Genomic DNA, 16,642 nt, shown 5'->3' with positions numbered 1-16,642 from the left:
ATTAGTTAGATGGCCCAGTCTTTGTGATTGGTCTATCGAGTACAGTGCTTGCTAATGTTTGAGGGTGGGTCAAGTTGTCAAGCTGGTCAAACTGAACAAATACAAATGTGTAACACAGTGACATGTAGCCATCACGGAATTGAGACTGATGACTAGTTTAGGCTGTTCAGAGTCGATTCTTTTTTTTTTTTTGAGAGAGAGAAAGAGACAGTAACTTTATTGTGCACTGTTGGTTTCACAACTTCGGATCGTTTACATTTACAGACAGCTACATAAAACTGCATGAAACGTAATATTCAAAAATGCATAATAGGGGCACTTTAATACATTTATTTAGCATCTTTAATCCAACAAATACAAATACAATAAATAAGTAAAAAAAATATTAGACATTATGTTCATCACTAAATATTGTAGAAATATAATTACCTGTAAAGTTGCTTTGTAACGATTTGTATTGTAAAAAGCGCTATACAAATAAACTTGAATTGAATTGAATTGAATTGAATTCATTCAACACCCTAATATAATAAAGCTAAAGAAATCTCCCAGGAAACAAGGGGGCCAAACTTCAAATTTGGGATTAAGCTGAATCCAGACATCTTTAATCCTGCCTTGCTTTTATGTCTAATTTCCATTTTGTTTAAAAAGCATCTGCATAGTGGGCTTAAAGTTGACAAATCTGACACACTCAACACTTAATGACATTCCTTACTGATCTTTTTCTTGGCTTTCAAGTGAATTTAGATGCCAGAATATGAAAGAAAACAGACATCAAAAGCATTTACTCAGCGACTCAAAACTCAAAAAACGAGTGCACTTGTTGTATTACTAACTTCACTAGGGGGAAAAACTATTACGAAACAGTTTCCACAAATAGAGCAAAACGGGGTCTAAAAATAAAAATGTGCAATATTTTTTCTTTAACACGAGAGTTTAATTTTTATTTTTTTTTAAATACAAGATGCACACAGATTGAATGATTTTATCCCATTACCCAGTAGTACTAGGTATACACATGAAAGCAGAATGATCATGAGCCATGAAACCCTTAACCCTTTAGGCGCCAGGGTTTTTTGGAAAAAATGCTGTATTTTGACATCAAGATTTCAAAAGCTTGTGGCTTGAAAGGGCTTAAAGATAGAGATCTACTGTCAATTAGAAAAATGTTGGGCATGACCAAAAGTTAATGTGGGGTGTAAATATATTAATCTGATTTGCATATTATGACGTCACCAGGGGCAGCAATCTCAAATTTCATAATATTCAGGAAATATTAGATATTTAATTAATGTTTGAACTTATTTGCATGTTTTTTTGTTTGTTTTTCTGTGTGTGTGTGTGTGTGTGTGTGTGTGTGTGTGTGTGTCTTTTTATCCTCATTTCAAATGATCAGAGAAGAGGAAGCCAACAATAAAACAGGAGAAAGTACTAAAATATTACTATGTTAGTAAAACGCATGTGAACGGTAGCCTACTTTTTGATCAGTTAATCAATCATTTTCAGGAAATAATAGATATTTAATGGATGTTTGAACTTATTAGCAAGGTCTTTTGTTTGTGTTTGATTTTTTTTGTATTCTTATTCCAAATTATCAGGAAAAAAACAAAGGAAAAAAAAAGGAAAAAGTAGTAAATTATTACTATATTTCTGTGCCACAGTAAATACCCCCTCCTCCACGGAGCAGCTACCAGATGCTCCACCTGAACCCAAGAAGAGACCAAGGAATACAGAGACCAGGAGGGAGGTGGAGCTGCGGAGGACCAGGGGGAGGGACAGAGGGCCAGGTAATAGAGGGTAACAGAGACAGGAAGTGCCAAAAAAACAAAAAAAACAAAACAACAACAAAACACAAGTCCAGGGGAGAACAGAAAGTTCAGTGGCCCAGGGCCGAACCGACAGGGCAGGAATCCAGGGTGGAGCAAGGTGGAATTGGAGCCATGCGGTTGAGTCAGAAACCCACCAGGGTGGCGCAGAAAACCACCACATCCGTGCGGTCGAAACAGAAGCCCACCAGGGCGGCGCAGAAGACTACCACAATCGTGCGGTCGAAACAGAAGCCCACTAGGGCGGCGCAGAAGACCACCACATCCGTGCGGTAGAGACAGAAGCCCGCCAGGGCGGCACAGAAGACCACCACATCGGTGCGGTTGAGACAGAAGCCCACCAGGGCTGCGCAGAAGACCACCACATCCGTGCGGTCGAGACAGAAGCCCACTAGGGCGGCGCAGAGGACCACCACATCCGTGCGGTCGAGACAGAAGCCCACCAGGGCGACGCAGAAGACCACCACAACCGTGCGGTCGAGACAGGAGCCCACCAGGGCGGCGCAGAAGACCACCACAGCCGTGCGGTCGAGACAGGAGCCCACCAGAGCGGCGCAGAAGACCACCACAGTCGTGCGGTCGAGACAGGAGCCCACCAGGGCAGCGCAGAAGACCACCACAGCCGTGCGGTCAAGACAGGAGCCCACCAGGGTGGCGCAGAAGACCACCACAGCCGTGCGGTCGAGACAGGAGCCCACCAGGGCGGCACCGAGGACCACCACAGTGGGATCGATGATACATGAGAGCAAGTCTGGATAGGCAAGTCTGAAACAGAGAACATGAACAAGTTAAGGGTGGCCTCCGTGGCCACGACAGGATCAGTCGAGCGCTCAGAGAGTTCGGCTGAGACGTGTAGAGGCTCTGGTAGTTCAGCAGAGACCTGGAGAGGCTTTGGTAGTTCAGCAGAGACGTGGAGAAGCTCTGGTAGTTCCGCAGAGTTTAGACTGGATTCAGGAAAATCCATGGTGACTTGAATCTGCTCATGAAGATCATTGGTGACTTGACTCTGCTCATGAAGATCATTGGTGACCTGACTCTTCTCATGAAGATCAATGGTGACTTGCATTTGCTCATGAAGATCAATGGTGACTTGCCTTTGCCTATTTAGATAGTCGGTGACTTGACCTTGCCCATGAAGAACACTGGTGACTTGACTTTGCCCATGAAGATCATTTGGTGACTTGACTTTGCCCATGAAGATCATTGGTGACTTGACTCTGTCCTTGAAGATCACCAGTGACTTGACTCCTGAGGTCTAACTGTGGTAGTGCTTAACTCATGAGTGTCAACGGTGACTTGACCTGACTCTGGAGTGTCAACGGTGACTTGACCTGACTCTGGAGTGTCAACAGTGACTTGACTTGACTCTGGAGTGTCAACGGTGACTTGACCTGACTCTGGAGTGTCAACGGTGACTTATGGCACCATCTTGGGCAGTGGTGCTGGACCAGCGACCACCTTGTGCTGTGGCGCTGGGCTGGCGGCCATCTTGCGTGGTGGCGCTGGGCTGGCGGCCATCTTGCGCCGTGGTGCTGGGCTGGCGACCACCTTGTGCTGTGGCGCTGGGCTGGCGGCCATATTGTGCAGTGGTGCTGGGCTGGCGGTCCTACTGTCTGTAGACCCCGGTCTAGAGTCGGCCATCTCACCGAGAGAGACAGGTGTGGCTGAGTCATCCCACCGAGATCGATGCTGTAGGTAACTGGTGAACCCCCAAAAGTCCAGTATCTCCAGCCCCTTCATCTCCCACCCAGGCAAAGGGTCATCCAGGCAGTCGTTGAATAGGTCCTTCAGGGCCTCATCATTATACCCCATCCCCACTGCCATTGTCCAGAACATTTGCGCCAAGCACCCCACCTCACTCCCCTTTTGACGGAGAGTGGTTAGGTTGGAAAGTCTCCCCATCCGCTCCTCTATGGTGGCTGGGGAACGTATACGAAATCCCACACCGCTGGATCTTGGCATGATGGAGTCCTTCTGTCACGTTCGGGAACACAGGAGACGAGAGATCCAAATGCAGTGTGATATTTATTGGGTAATCCAAATCAGAGTCAAAAACAAGCCGGGGTCGTAACCAAACATCAATCCAAAATAGAAACAAACAAACAAACAAACAGGAACAAGAACAGGAACTCGAAGACTAGGACGCGAGGAAACTAGGTGACGGAAAGTAAGGACTCCATGCAGACAAACAGAAAAGGACTGGTTAATATAGGGAGGATAATGACTGACAAGTGAAGACACCTGAGTGCGATTAACAGGAGTGCAATTACTGTGATGAAGGGACAAGGCTAGTGGGAATTGTAGTGCCTACGGTGAGGTGCCCATGGGGAAGTGAGACCACTAGTGGACACCCAGGGAAACAGAGACCAGACAGTGTGACAATATTTTACAGTGCAGCTGTATTACAATTGTAATATATTTTTGTCTTAGAAACTTAGAAAGGGGGTGGTGTTGGCGCAGTGGATAAGACGCATGCCTTTGGTGTGAGAGACCCAGGTTCAAATCCACTGTCAGACACCAATGTGTCCCTGAGCAAGACACTTAACCTCTAGTTGCTCCAGAGGCGTGCGACCTCTGATATATATAGCAATTGTAAATCGCTTTGGATAAAAGCGTCAGCTAAATGCAAATAATAATTGTTGTTGTTTTTAACTGTGGTATTGAACATGGTATTGAATATGGATATTATTCAAGGTATTGTATTGAAAAGGTATAATATATAATTTAAACATCATGACAACACTACTGAGGATAAATGAAATTATTTTTTTTGACATCATGGTGACTTTTTGGTAAATGGAGAAAACAACTGAATGAAAAGCATAACCCAAGACAGAGAGGGAAAAAGTGAGATCAGTTATTACATAAATTTGAAATAAATACACTACATATAGTGTCTGTTGTCATACCACTGCTTCCATCACACACACAGCAAAAAAATATGTATTTGTAATGTTAGTTGTTTCTCTTAGGAATTTCACCTTTGGCTCTAGGGATGCAAGAACTGCTTCCATTAGGCTCTGCCATTGGAAATGACCTTGACCAGTGTGGGATGCTGAGAGCGTGTTAGTTTCCCTGCTTGATTGGGATTTCCGCTTGACTTCAGACCAATGGGGAGTGTGTGTCATTATGACAGAGTGTACTTGAGGAAGTGAGCGAGAGAGATCATGCAACAGACAGAGAGAGGGAACACTTAACAGACTTCCAAACTCTTTTCTTGGAAGCAGAGTTGGCAGAGCTACCTGCTGGGAGTGGGTCGAGGGCCAATCAGTTTTTGTCACGCACCCCATGGGTGGGATTTAATAACCTTTACTGTGCTGCTGGCACGCTAGAATGGCTTGACATTTCATAGTGTGCATGTGTGTATGTGAAAAATGGCGAGAGACAGAAACAGACCATAAGCCATATTACACGAAGCATTAAGGTTTGCTCCAAAAAGCTGTTGTCATTTTTGTAGACTTTTATAAATGCATTTCATGCTTGCATCTGTCAGACTGCAAAAAAATCATGCTGGGAAAACATCAATCAGGTTTCAACTTTGCACAAACTTGTGGAGACATGAGAAATTTTAATAAAGATGTATATCTGAATAAAATATTAATACTTCCTTCAGAGAATATATATTTTCTTAAGATTAAAGTTTAACATTGTTCTTACTTCATTAATTTATTGTTCTTACTTCTTACTAAATTTGTGATGTATGTGATTAAAAAAAAAATTTTATTGATTAATTTTTTTTTTTTGGTGTGTTCATCAATCCAAACTTGCTTGAGTTCATAAGCTGAATAGGTTCTTGACAGTGATGCGTGGGTTAATCTGAAATGGGTTACCCGTGGATACGAGTCATCCAAAAATATTTTTAATGATATTCGGGTCGCGGTCGGTCGGGTCGTTTGAAATACCTTTGTAATTTATATAGTACTAGACACAATTGAGAAATACATAGGCCTACACTTTATTGGCTGAATAACTGGCGCGAATAGAGTGACCCCATGTCCCGCTTTGTTGTACTGTACAGCAATTTTACCCTTTGTCCCGCCTCATTCAAATTGAGCATCTTTCCCGCTTTTTAATTCGACCCTGCCTAATAAATACACAGATACGTCCATAGGCGTACTATTAACTAGGTCCAATAGTTCAGAGGAGAGCAATAAAAGCATTAGTCGATAGGCTGAGTCGTACGTCAATCAAACTGTTGACTGGTGCACGAACGCCTCCTCATGAATCTCAAATTGGAGAGCGCACGCTGTTCAGTCAGGTTAAGCAGCCATGGCCAGTGTGGCCACGAAAAAGAGAAGATGCACTTTTAATAGCGAATGGACCGCTACATAGCCTACTCTTGGTTAAGACCTGTAGATGTCAAAGCAGAGAGAGCTTTTTGCATTTTATGCAAAAGCAGTTTTTCTGTGGGAGATGGTGGAGAATACGACGTGAGCGACATTGTGCATGAAGCGCATCATCAAGAAACATGCAAATAAACCAAATGAACCACAGGCTGACAAAGTTTCGACAGCAGAAGTGACGAGCATTTATCATGCCGTACATCACACACATTCATATCGCTCTACCGAATGCAGTAACAAGTTAGCCCCAGTAACTTTTCCAGATTCTGAAATGGCTAAGAAAAAAGCTGTAGAAACTTTGGGTGATATTTTTGGGACAGGTAGTCTTAATCTTTTAGTCGGTGGGTTTCAAAAAGAAATATAGGCAATATATTACAGAAAGCATGAAATGTCTACTTTTAAACGAACATATTCAAACCAAAATAAATAGGCTACTCTCTGAATATGTAATCCATATGAATTTTTTTTTTTTACCAACGTGCTCTTTAAATAAAAAAATTAAAAGTATTGCGCCATTGACTTTAGACTTTAGACCAGGTTTGAGTTGGTCTATGGCGCAGTCTATTTTCACTTTCAGCTCCTTAAAATAGCAATGTGCGGCACACCTATTTTTTAAACCAGCACGCCCATGGGTGCACAATTGGGCGCAAATGCATTTGCTAATTAAACAATGTGGAGCTGGACGGGAAAATGTGAACGGCGCCAGACTGAAACTAGCAAACACACTTGCGCTGCGCCTTTCGTCGCATTGTGCAGGGTGTATGATAGGGCCCTACGTGTGCTCCGAAGCAGGTTATGTTCCAGGGTTAGTTCACTTCAGCGAGCCTTCAGTGGGCATGACGGATAGCGCACAACATTATATAATATTACAATATGTAATATAGCCTATTTTATATATATATATATATATATATATATATATATATATATATATATATATATATATATATATGATGTAAATGAGGAAGCGCTAATAATATAAACAGGCTAATAAATAAGAGTTATCTGTATAAATTATAAAACACTATGACAAGGTAATGTTTAACTTATATTTATTTTTTTATTTATTACATTTTAAATTATCTCACACATGGATCACATTTTCTATACTGTCTAAATTCTAAATCAAAATACATATCTGATATGACTTAAATAATTAGCATAAAAAAAACAATATAATTGCACAGCCATCAGTTAGGTGGCGATATGCACTAAGCATGTAAACAACTAATGAACAAAAGAAGAAGAAAGAAACAGCTTGGCGCACTTTTTCGTAGCGTCCGTTTCTATAGTGACTCGTCGATTCGTCTCTCCGTTGAGAATGTCTTGAGTCTTAACCAGGAACATACTCTGAGTTGAATGAACTTACTCCCGGACGCGTTTTTGGAACCACATACCTCGAGTAAGCAAGGTTTGGGGTTAATCAAGCGAGAGTTCAGGTTTTAGTTAAAGGTAAGTTAACCCTGCTTTCTGGAATACACCCCTGGACTTCATGTGCATTAACAGCACAGTAACCGATGTGAGACCAGTTCAAAATGACACCTTCATTCTGTTAAATGTAGTGTGGTGTTTGGACATTTGTTCACACAGAAGGACAACTCAAAAAACAGGGCCAAGTATGAGGGCACCATCTGTCCCATGTGCATGTCTAAGTTTGTGTTTGAACAACAATGTCAATACTCCAGCGTCCAAGTCATATGGATTGTGCGAAGATTAAATATTAAAGATTATGGTTTTATAGATTAAGGGCAGATCTTTGTTAAATAAACAAGTACAAGCACCAGTCATACACTAGCATTCAAAAGTGAGGTCAGTGGGATTTGTTTTTTTTTTTAAGAAATTAATACTTTTATTCAGCAAGGATGACTTAAATATATGTATTTTGAAAGTACATGTATTTTACAATGTAATAAAAGACATATACTTCCAATGAATTCTACTAATCATTAAAGAATCCTGAAGTTTTGTATTGATTTCCATAAACATATTGAACGGAATAACGGTTTTCAACATTGATAACAATAATAAATGTTTTCTTAGCACAAAGACTGAAGACTGGAGTAATGGCTTTTAAATAAGTTTCCACATTCCTACTAAATGAATCTTATTTACAATTTTGAATTTATACAACAATTTGAATTAAAACTGGGTGGCTTATCTGCTTCTGTGATTCAGCTTTTGATGTCATAGCCTAATGATCATATATAAATACATTATAACATTAAAATAAACAGTGAAAAAATTTTTTTTATTTGAAATTTACATTGCTGGCTCTTAAATGAAAATTATTTTTACCCTGTAACCTTGGTAACAGGAGGTGCACAGCCATTTTCATTTCGACATCTTTCATACAAGTTCATATGACTTTTTTACTCATTTATCTTAATGTAATTACACATCTGACAGACATTTGTAAAAAAAAAAAAAAAAAAAAAAAAAAAAAAAAAAAACACCTTTCCACAGTGAATGTCATTGTTTCATAAAATGACAAATTACATCTTATTTGGCAATTACAGGCTCAAACACATTACCTTTCAGGCTCTCTCTTATACACACACACAAACAATGGTCTCAGTTAGGCCAAATGGTTTTCTGTAACAAAGTAGAAATAATAGGAAGAGGCAAAGAGGGTGTAGATGGGGAATAGAGGAGGAATGGAGGAAAACACAAGAAGATGAGAAATGACAGGCACAGAAACAGGGAATGAGAGAAACTCCCAGATAGAGAGAGAGAGAAACAATATTCCTATAGTAGAACAACCATCTCTCCCTCTCTCAGTTTCTTTTTCTCAAGCCCCGAGGCGGTTGTAACAGTCACAAAATTAAAACCCAACAGATGGAGTTTACGTAGAGTGTGTGTTTCAGCATGCCAGTGAGTGCAGGTGAATGTTAAAAGTGTGCCATGTTTGTGTGGGTGGAGTTTGGCCAAATGCACTTGGTGCTCAAACACCCTGAAAGTTTCAGGACTCAAGACGTGTTTCGGCAGAGTTGGGGGGGGGGGGGGTTGCCATGGTAATATGGGGGCCTGGTCTTGCGTACGTGGTTAACACTGACAGAATTAATCAGAAGAAATGAAAGAGAGTGTGAGAGAGAAGACTAGAATAATAGAAGAAAAGCAGCAAAAGAGGGAGGAACTGAGTGTGCTGGGACAGAGGATTTACTCAGGGGTTCCTTTCCATAAGACTTTCAAAAATGAAAACACAAACATTTTGAGTTTGTGTATTTATTGTTCTCTGTAGTGAAAATGGAATGAAAAGCATGTGTTCCTGTATATACATGCATGCATTAAGATTAAAATGTATCTAATGTTAATTACTCAGTCATTTCTCTCATTTAATGTGATTGAGTTGAGGAGGGAGTGATGTCATGGTCATGGATGCTAGTCCGAGTAGGCCATTACTGCATCTGTCCCTGGGCTACTGCACAACAATGAAGCCTTTCATTCTCTCTGTAGCCCCATATCAGCCCCCTCCCCATTAGACACACACACACACACACACCATCTACCCCTAACCCCTACTACCTCCTCTCCTCTCGACCTCTTTATCACATTCTCATGGTTTTGTGATACTGCCATTAGCATCAGCTTCACAGTCGAACATGAACACATGATGATTCACGATACATATGATATCAACAAAAGATAGAATATTTTACTCACACTTTGTCTGGGAAAAAAAAAAAAAAAAAAATATATATATATATATATATATATATATATATATATTATAAATATATATATATATATATATATATATATTATAAATATATATATATATTTTAATGGAAAATGTATTTATTAAAGTCCAAACAGGATTTTTCATTAAGTGATATATGGTTTTTGTATGGTGGATCAGAGCTCATCTGATTTAACGTTTAAGGAAAATACCATCAAATGTTATGGTGTAATACTAAAATGTTATATAAAAGGCAGATGAGAAACTAGAATCCACTGAAGTCAAAGTGAAAACATTATCATTTAACCAATGAGTCATACTGAACTTATATTTGCTCATTCGTGCATTCATTCACTGACCTATAAAATCCTATGCTGACAGTGGCAGATGTAGAAATTAAGTTGTCAAATTAAATATGACACAAGTTAATTAAAGCACTGGAAATTAGTAACTTACACACAAAGAAAACACACAAAGATTGACACATATTTAAAAGCAAACCTCCATATGCAATATACAGTAGCATGTGTGTGGGTTTACTCATTTAACCAAACTTAGTTAAACCTCGCTAAATATTGCTCATGGTCCTAACAGGTAGCTAAATCTCCCTTTGGTTACATTTGACTGACAAATTCTCAATTACAAAGTTTGTGTACTTGTTCAGAAGATGTGTATATATATATATAAATAAATAAATGTAAATAAATGACATGCTTTCATTTGGCAGTTGGCCTGAACTGATTTGCTCTAAAGAGATGCATCAGAACTAATACAGCCTAAATAAACTGCTTTTTCATCTACAGGCTTTCCTTTACATTGCATACAGATCCTTCTTGTGATTGCTTTTCTTATCTGGTCAACCATAAAAATATTGAAATTCCGGCAAACTACTAAGCATACCTGGGAATAAATTCAAACTTTATAAATGAAACTTCATAATAGACACTATATATAATAACATTACATTACACATTCATCTTTCAAAGACACACACTGCATTATGGTCTATTAATAGCTTCGTTCTACAGATTAGACCTGTTGAGAAATGAAGGCACAAAATAATTCAAGTCTTAATTATGTTATAGCCTACAGTATTCCCTGTATTTGCTGCCCAATGCTGAATGATCTCAGAGCGAGACTGTGAAAGAACAACTCAATCTTCATCGTCAACATTATCCTCTGATACTCAATTAACATCTGTGTTGTATGAATGTGTTCACAGTGCAATAGCAGAAACGTATGAATATTGTTCACATGAATATATATATGCACATGCCTATGAGTGGGCGGGCCTGCCTCCGGACATTTACACTTAGAAGTGAAAAAATATAGGCAAGGGACAACTTCAGTGCAGGAAAGATAGCAAGATCCTTCAGAAATCATTCCAAAATGCGGATCTGGTGCTCAATAGTCTTTTATTGTTATTATAAATGTTGAAAACAGTCGCGATACTTAACATTTTTGTGGAAATGAGATTTTTTTTTAGGATTCTTTGATGAATAGAAAGCATTTATTTGAAACAGAAAAAAATATTTTGTAACATAATAAATGCCTTTACTGTCACTTTTGATTGTTAAATGCATCCATGCTGAACAATCGACCTTGAGCTGTAACAACTGTTCATTCAGACATGCTTCTATGAAGCCCCATCATGGAAAGCTTCTTTTCCATTGTGTAAACTAAGCTATTTTAAGTATTACTTTGTGGTTTCATGTACACACACAATCAAACACACATTCACAGCTGGTGCGCAAGAAAAGCTGCTCATCAGGGCTCGTTTTAAAATCACTGAATTGCCAGGCAAAACTTCATCCGGTGACAGTTATAAAAGCTCATTTACTCAATAAAATGGGGAGAAAATGTTAAAGAGAAAAAAGAGCGAAGGAAATATGCTGCAAAGAAGGTCTAATTATTTACTGTTGTTTTCAGCAGAATCCAACACAACAAGTGCATGAATTCTAGATTTGTCTCTGAGTAAAACCACTAACCCGGAAAATATCAGCAGTGAAACATATTAAACAAACTGACACTAACATTCCTTATAAAAGCCCAGAAGAACTCTATCAGCAGGTCCTATGTAGACATGTAAATTTTTTCCATATTTTTACACCCACAAGCAAGTCCAACATCCCCTAGACGTCAAAAGGGGGTGTACCCCGACATCCTTTGTCTTTCCAATCTAAATCTATACTGTCCATATATATATATATATATATATATATATATGAATAATAAATATATAATTAATACCCTTAATGTATTTTAAGACTGGTAATGTATACATCTTAAAGCGATCATATGATGTTGCTAAAAAGAACATTATTTTGTGTATTTGGTGTATTGAAATGTGTTTATGCCGTTTACGGTAAACAAAAACACACATAATTTTTCCACATAATGTACTTTATTGTTTCTCCTCTATGTCCTGCCTTCTGAAACGCATAGATTTTTACAAGGCTCATCGTCCTGAAAAGCAAGGTGTGCTCTGATTGGCCAGCTATCCAGTGCGTTGTGATTGGCCAAATGTTTCAAGTCTTAACTTTTATAAAGAATATCTCTTTGGATTTGAGACTTTAGTCTTTGCAACTTTACAAATCTTCTTTATGCACAAAGAGCTTGTAACACTCCAAAGAGAAAGGAAAAATTGAAATCGCATCATTTGACCCCTTTAAATATATATTATATAGTAACTATATGTACAGAAAAAAATATGTTCTATGGGTTAAATATAGTAAGGAAATTTTTATGTAGACACAGGAGGAGAGGAGAGAAATGACTAATACAGGACAGAAAGGTTTATGAAAATCTTGTAGCTGAAGTACTTTGATCTCCTGGCAGGCTTGTCACAAGCTCTAAAGGTAACAAGTCATGCACACACACAAATTCCCGCTCTGTGATCAAGCAACTTAATACTTGGATAACCCCCCCCCACACACACACACACACAAACAAACTGACCAATCAACCAAAAAAATGGGAGTCATCTTCAATTTCCATTTGCTGTAGACACCGCAAAAATCATTCATGAGAAATAACAAGGGTTTCTGTGCCCCGGTGGCTGAGTATGTGTGTGTGATCTCCCTTTTATCAGTGTGTGCAGCATGAAATATGAAACCTCAAGTGCAAAAATACTACCAGGATACACCCTAAACTAAGCACACACTGGTAGACTCTGCAGAGTATGTGATAAATATAGAGGAACAAGCTGTTTTTTCCCAGCTAATGAGTCTTACACTGCAAAAGACGTGTCTGAGAAAACAGCTGATGTGAGCCAATCAGCAGTGATTACTCAGCACTCAGAGTCTGTGTCTGTGAGTGAAGGTGTCTGATCTTACCCTTATTCTTCTCATAGCAGCGACAATCTCCATACGACTGTTGGGTCTTGGGACATCCAGGCTGCCAACATACTGCAAAAGAAACAAATGCTTGAAATGTTAGATAAAGAGTGTTCTGTTTATACTCCATTATTAACTGCAACAGAGGAATCACCTAGTCTAAAATTAATGAGGCAGCTTCATTTGCACAAACACACACAAACACACTTTTTATGTTAATGAATGCCAAGTTACTTTTGCATTGGAAGGACATTGGAAGCCTCATTTCTCAAACTCTATTTATGCTTAAAGGGGTCATTGGGTGCCCATTTTCCACAAGTTGATATGATTCTTTAGTGTCTTAATGAAAAGTCTGTAACATAGTTTGGTTAAAATGTCTCAGTGGTCTCAATGTCTCAAAACACCTTTTTTATCCTGTCAAAAACAGCTCTTTTCAGAGCAAGCCATTTTGTAGCATTTTCCTTTAAACGTTAATGAGCTCTGCTGACCCCGCCCCTCTCTTAAAAGCCACTCTCTGAGGGACTGTTTACTTAAGCCACATTCATCGTTAAACTTGCTAATTAGCACATTATTAGGAAAGGCGATTTGCAAAGATTTATTAATAGAACTTATAATCACTTTTTCTGTAGGTGAAGCTGGACCACTAATGATGTATTAAGATGGACGCATTTAGGTAGATCGAGGGTGCACTCCCTTCAGAAACAAATGTAATCCACTGCTTTTTCAGTGGCTCAAATGTCAGGAGTAAAATATGACTGCTATGTTCATTATTACATCCAACAATAAAACACCTTAATCACTTAGGAGACATTTTTGTCTCCAGCGTTGAAACACTGGCTACATTTACATGCAACCAAATGATCCATTAGTAATCAGATTGATTGCTCAATCGGACTGAAAAACCTTCATGTAAACACATTAATCGATCCGGTTGAGCTCGACCAGAATGAAATTTCGATTGGATTGAAGGGGGTGGTTTGTTCCTCTTCTAATACGATTGAGAGTGTATGTACACACTCGATCGGATTGAACCACGAAACTGCAAGGACTGCACATGTGCAATGACGCAGAAATAACATAATGACATATGACGCGCAGAATGAGCAGTTCTTCCTTTCGAATAAAGTGTTGTATAAATGATTGTCCTGTCATTATAAAACTCTCCTTTCACTCGGCAACTGTGAAATGTAGCAGGACAACCTTGTTTTGGATACTCATTCACAGGCAACCTGGTTTGGGCGTGGGGAGAGGATAATTATTATTATAATTTTTTTTAAATACTACAATCAGATTCATCAATCGAAATGAATTCAGTCCGACTGAGCCAAAAATTGTGCATTTAAATGTAGCCAATGGTGGACTGATGACAGCTCAATCTAAGGTAATATGCCAGTTCAGTCTGTTTTATCATTATGGGGTGGTTGTGTACGCAGAACCTGATTTTACCAAGTGAGACATGTTCCTGGGACAACATCTTTGTTGACCCTGGAACAACATTGTGATTAACCAATCAGATTTGAAGAACCAGTTTATAGATTTTGTGAAGTTTATGCTTACAATCACTGTTAGGTGCTTGTACATCAGTGTCATTCATCTATCATTTCCTCTGATTTTAGGGTTTACTCATGGTTAAGGTTAGGTTTAGGTGTAGGGATATGGTCAAGACTAAATTTTTTGAGTAAAACGTTGTTCCAGGGTCAACAAAATATGTTGACCTAGGAACACATCTAACTCAGCAATATCAAGACGTGCGTTGTGTACACACACTGCCAACACACACTTCAGTTCAAACAACTTGTAAAAGTGCATGTAGCATCCAATGACCCTTTTAAATGTTAATCTAATTCAGTCATTCTAAATTGGTTTTGCTTCAAAACTCTAATATGTATAAATTCTACCAATAATCACATTGGGCCAACAATACTTAAAGTTAAAAAGACAAACTGACAATTTTGTAAATTTGTTAAAAACATCAGTAGACATTAGCCCGTGCAAATTTGCATTGCTTCAAGATTTATTATTTGCAATATTTGCATATGCAATCATAAGAATTTTTTTTCTTAACCCATCGCTGAATTGGTCAGATTCAGAATAAAACAAATGTAAAATGTGAAAAATGCCACCAAAAATGACAATAAAAATAACAAAAAAATCTCTCTCTATATATATATATAGAGAGAGAGAGAAAACACCTGCACTTCTGGATTATGTTTAGATATGGCTTCTTTTTTGACCTATAGAGTTTTAGCCGGCAACGGCGAATGGCACGGTGGATTGTGTTCACCGACAATGTTTTCTGGAAGTATTCCTGAGCCCATGTTGTGATTTCCATTACAGTAGCATTCCTGTATGTTGTGCAGTACTCTCTAAGTTCCTGAAGATCATGGGCATCCAGTATGGTTTTCCGGCCTTGACCCTTACGCACAGAGATTGTTCCAGATTCTCTGAATCTTTGGATGATATTATGCACTCTAGATGATGATAACTTCAAACTCTTTGCAATTTTTCTCTGAGAAACTCCTTTCTGATATTGCTCCACTATTTTTCGCCACAGCATTGAGGGAATTGGTGATCCTCTGCCCATCTTGACTTCTGAGAGACACTGCCAATCTGAGCGGCTCTTTTTATACCCAGTCATGTTGCCAATTGACCTAATAAGTTGCAAATTGGTCCTTATATGTACATTTAACTTTTCCGGCCTCTTATTGCTACCTGTCCCAACTTTTTTGGAATGTGTAGCTCTCATGAAATCCAAAATGAGCCAGTATTTGGCATGATATTTCAAAATGTCTCACTTTCAACATTTGATATGTTATCTATATTCTATTGTGAACAAAATATAAGTTTATGAGATTTGTAAATTATTCCATTCCTTTTTTACCAAATCCATTTGCTTTTTATATCCTTTTGTTCTCCTGTGTGTAATAGTGCTCTTCTGCTTGTGTTTTGTTTTTTTGTTCCTTGTTCCTAAGAGCAAAATTTGATGGTGTCTTGAGTATTTAAACTGGCCTTTAGGCCACAACTCAAATGTTGTCTTGACCAATTAGATATTGTCTTTGCTCAGGGTATCATAAATCATACGTTATCTTATCAAGGACGTGGTCCGAACTTTCCCACTCTTGCAGGGTATAATTTTGGACATGATTCCTATAACAAGAATATGATACATTTGACAAATAACTGATGGTCATAAACGTTTCAAGCTAACAGATTCAAACACGTAATTACTAAACATGAATATGTATCCTTAAGCCATCCAATAGTAATTAAAAAACATACACAATAAGTGATTATAAACATGACAGTCAAATGTGTGTGTTACATATAAATGAATATGGAGTTAAGCAATGGACTGATATTTATAAGAGTTCATTGAGTTCACTATAAAAGACAGTTCCTGTGCCATTCTCTGACATAAAGATGTTCTGTTGAGATCAGAGTTTAAAAAGGTCCCCTTAGGAA

The 16,642-nt window shown here is 38.6% G+C and overlaps 1 protein-coding gene across 1 annotated transcript in view; it reads right to left on the bottom strand.

The window, feature by feature from the left end:
* The window catches only part of LOC132139621 (carboxyl-terminal PDZ ligand of neuronal nitric oxide synthase protein-like), a 72,550-nt gene that overhangs the window by 51,833 nt on the left and 4,075 nt on the right, over nt 1-16,642 (bottom strand). Inside the window, exon 2 of the mRNA XM_059548111.1 lies at nt 13,181-13,252. Coding sequence (XP_059404094.1) covers nt 13,181-13,252 — 72 coding nt within the window. The remainder of the gene's footprint in view (nt 1-13,180; nt 13,253-16,642) is intronic.

Source organism: Carassius carassius, chromosome 4 (genome assembly GCF_963082965.1).
Source record: "Carassius carassius chromosome 4, fCarCar2.1, whole genome shotgun sequence".
NCBI classification, from domain to species: Eukaryota; Metazoa; Chordata; class Actinopteri; order Cypriniformes; family Cyprinidae; genus Carassius; species Carassius carassius.
Note: the sequence above shows the minus strand (reverse complement) of the source record. Positions and strands in the feature narration are given on the sequence as shown.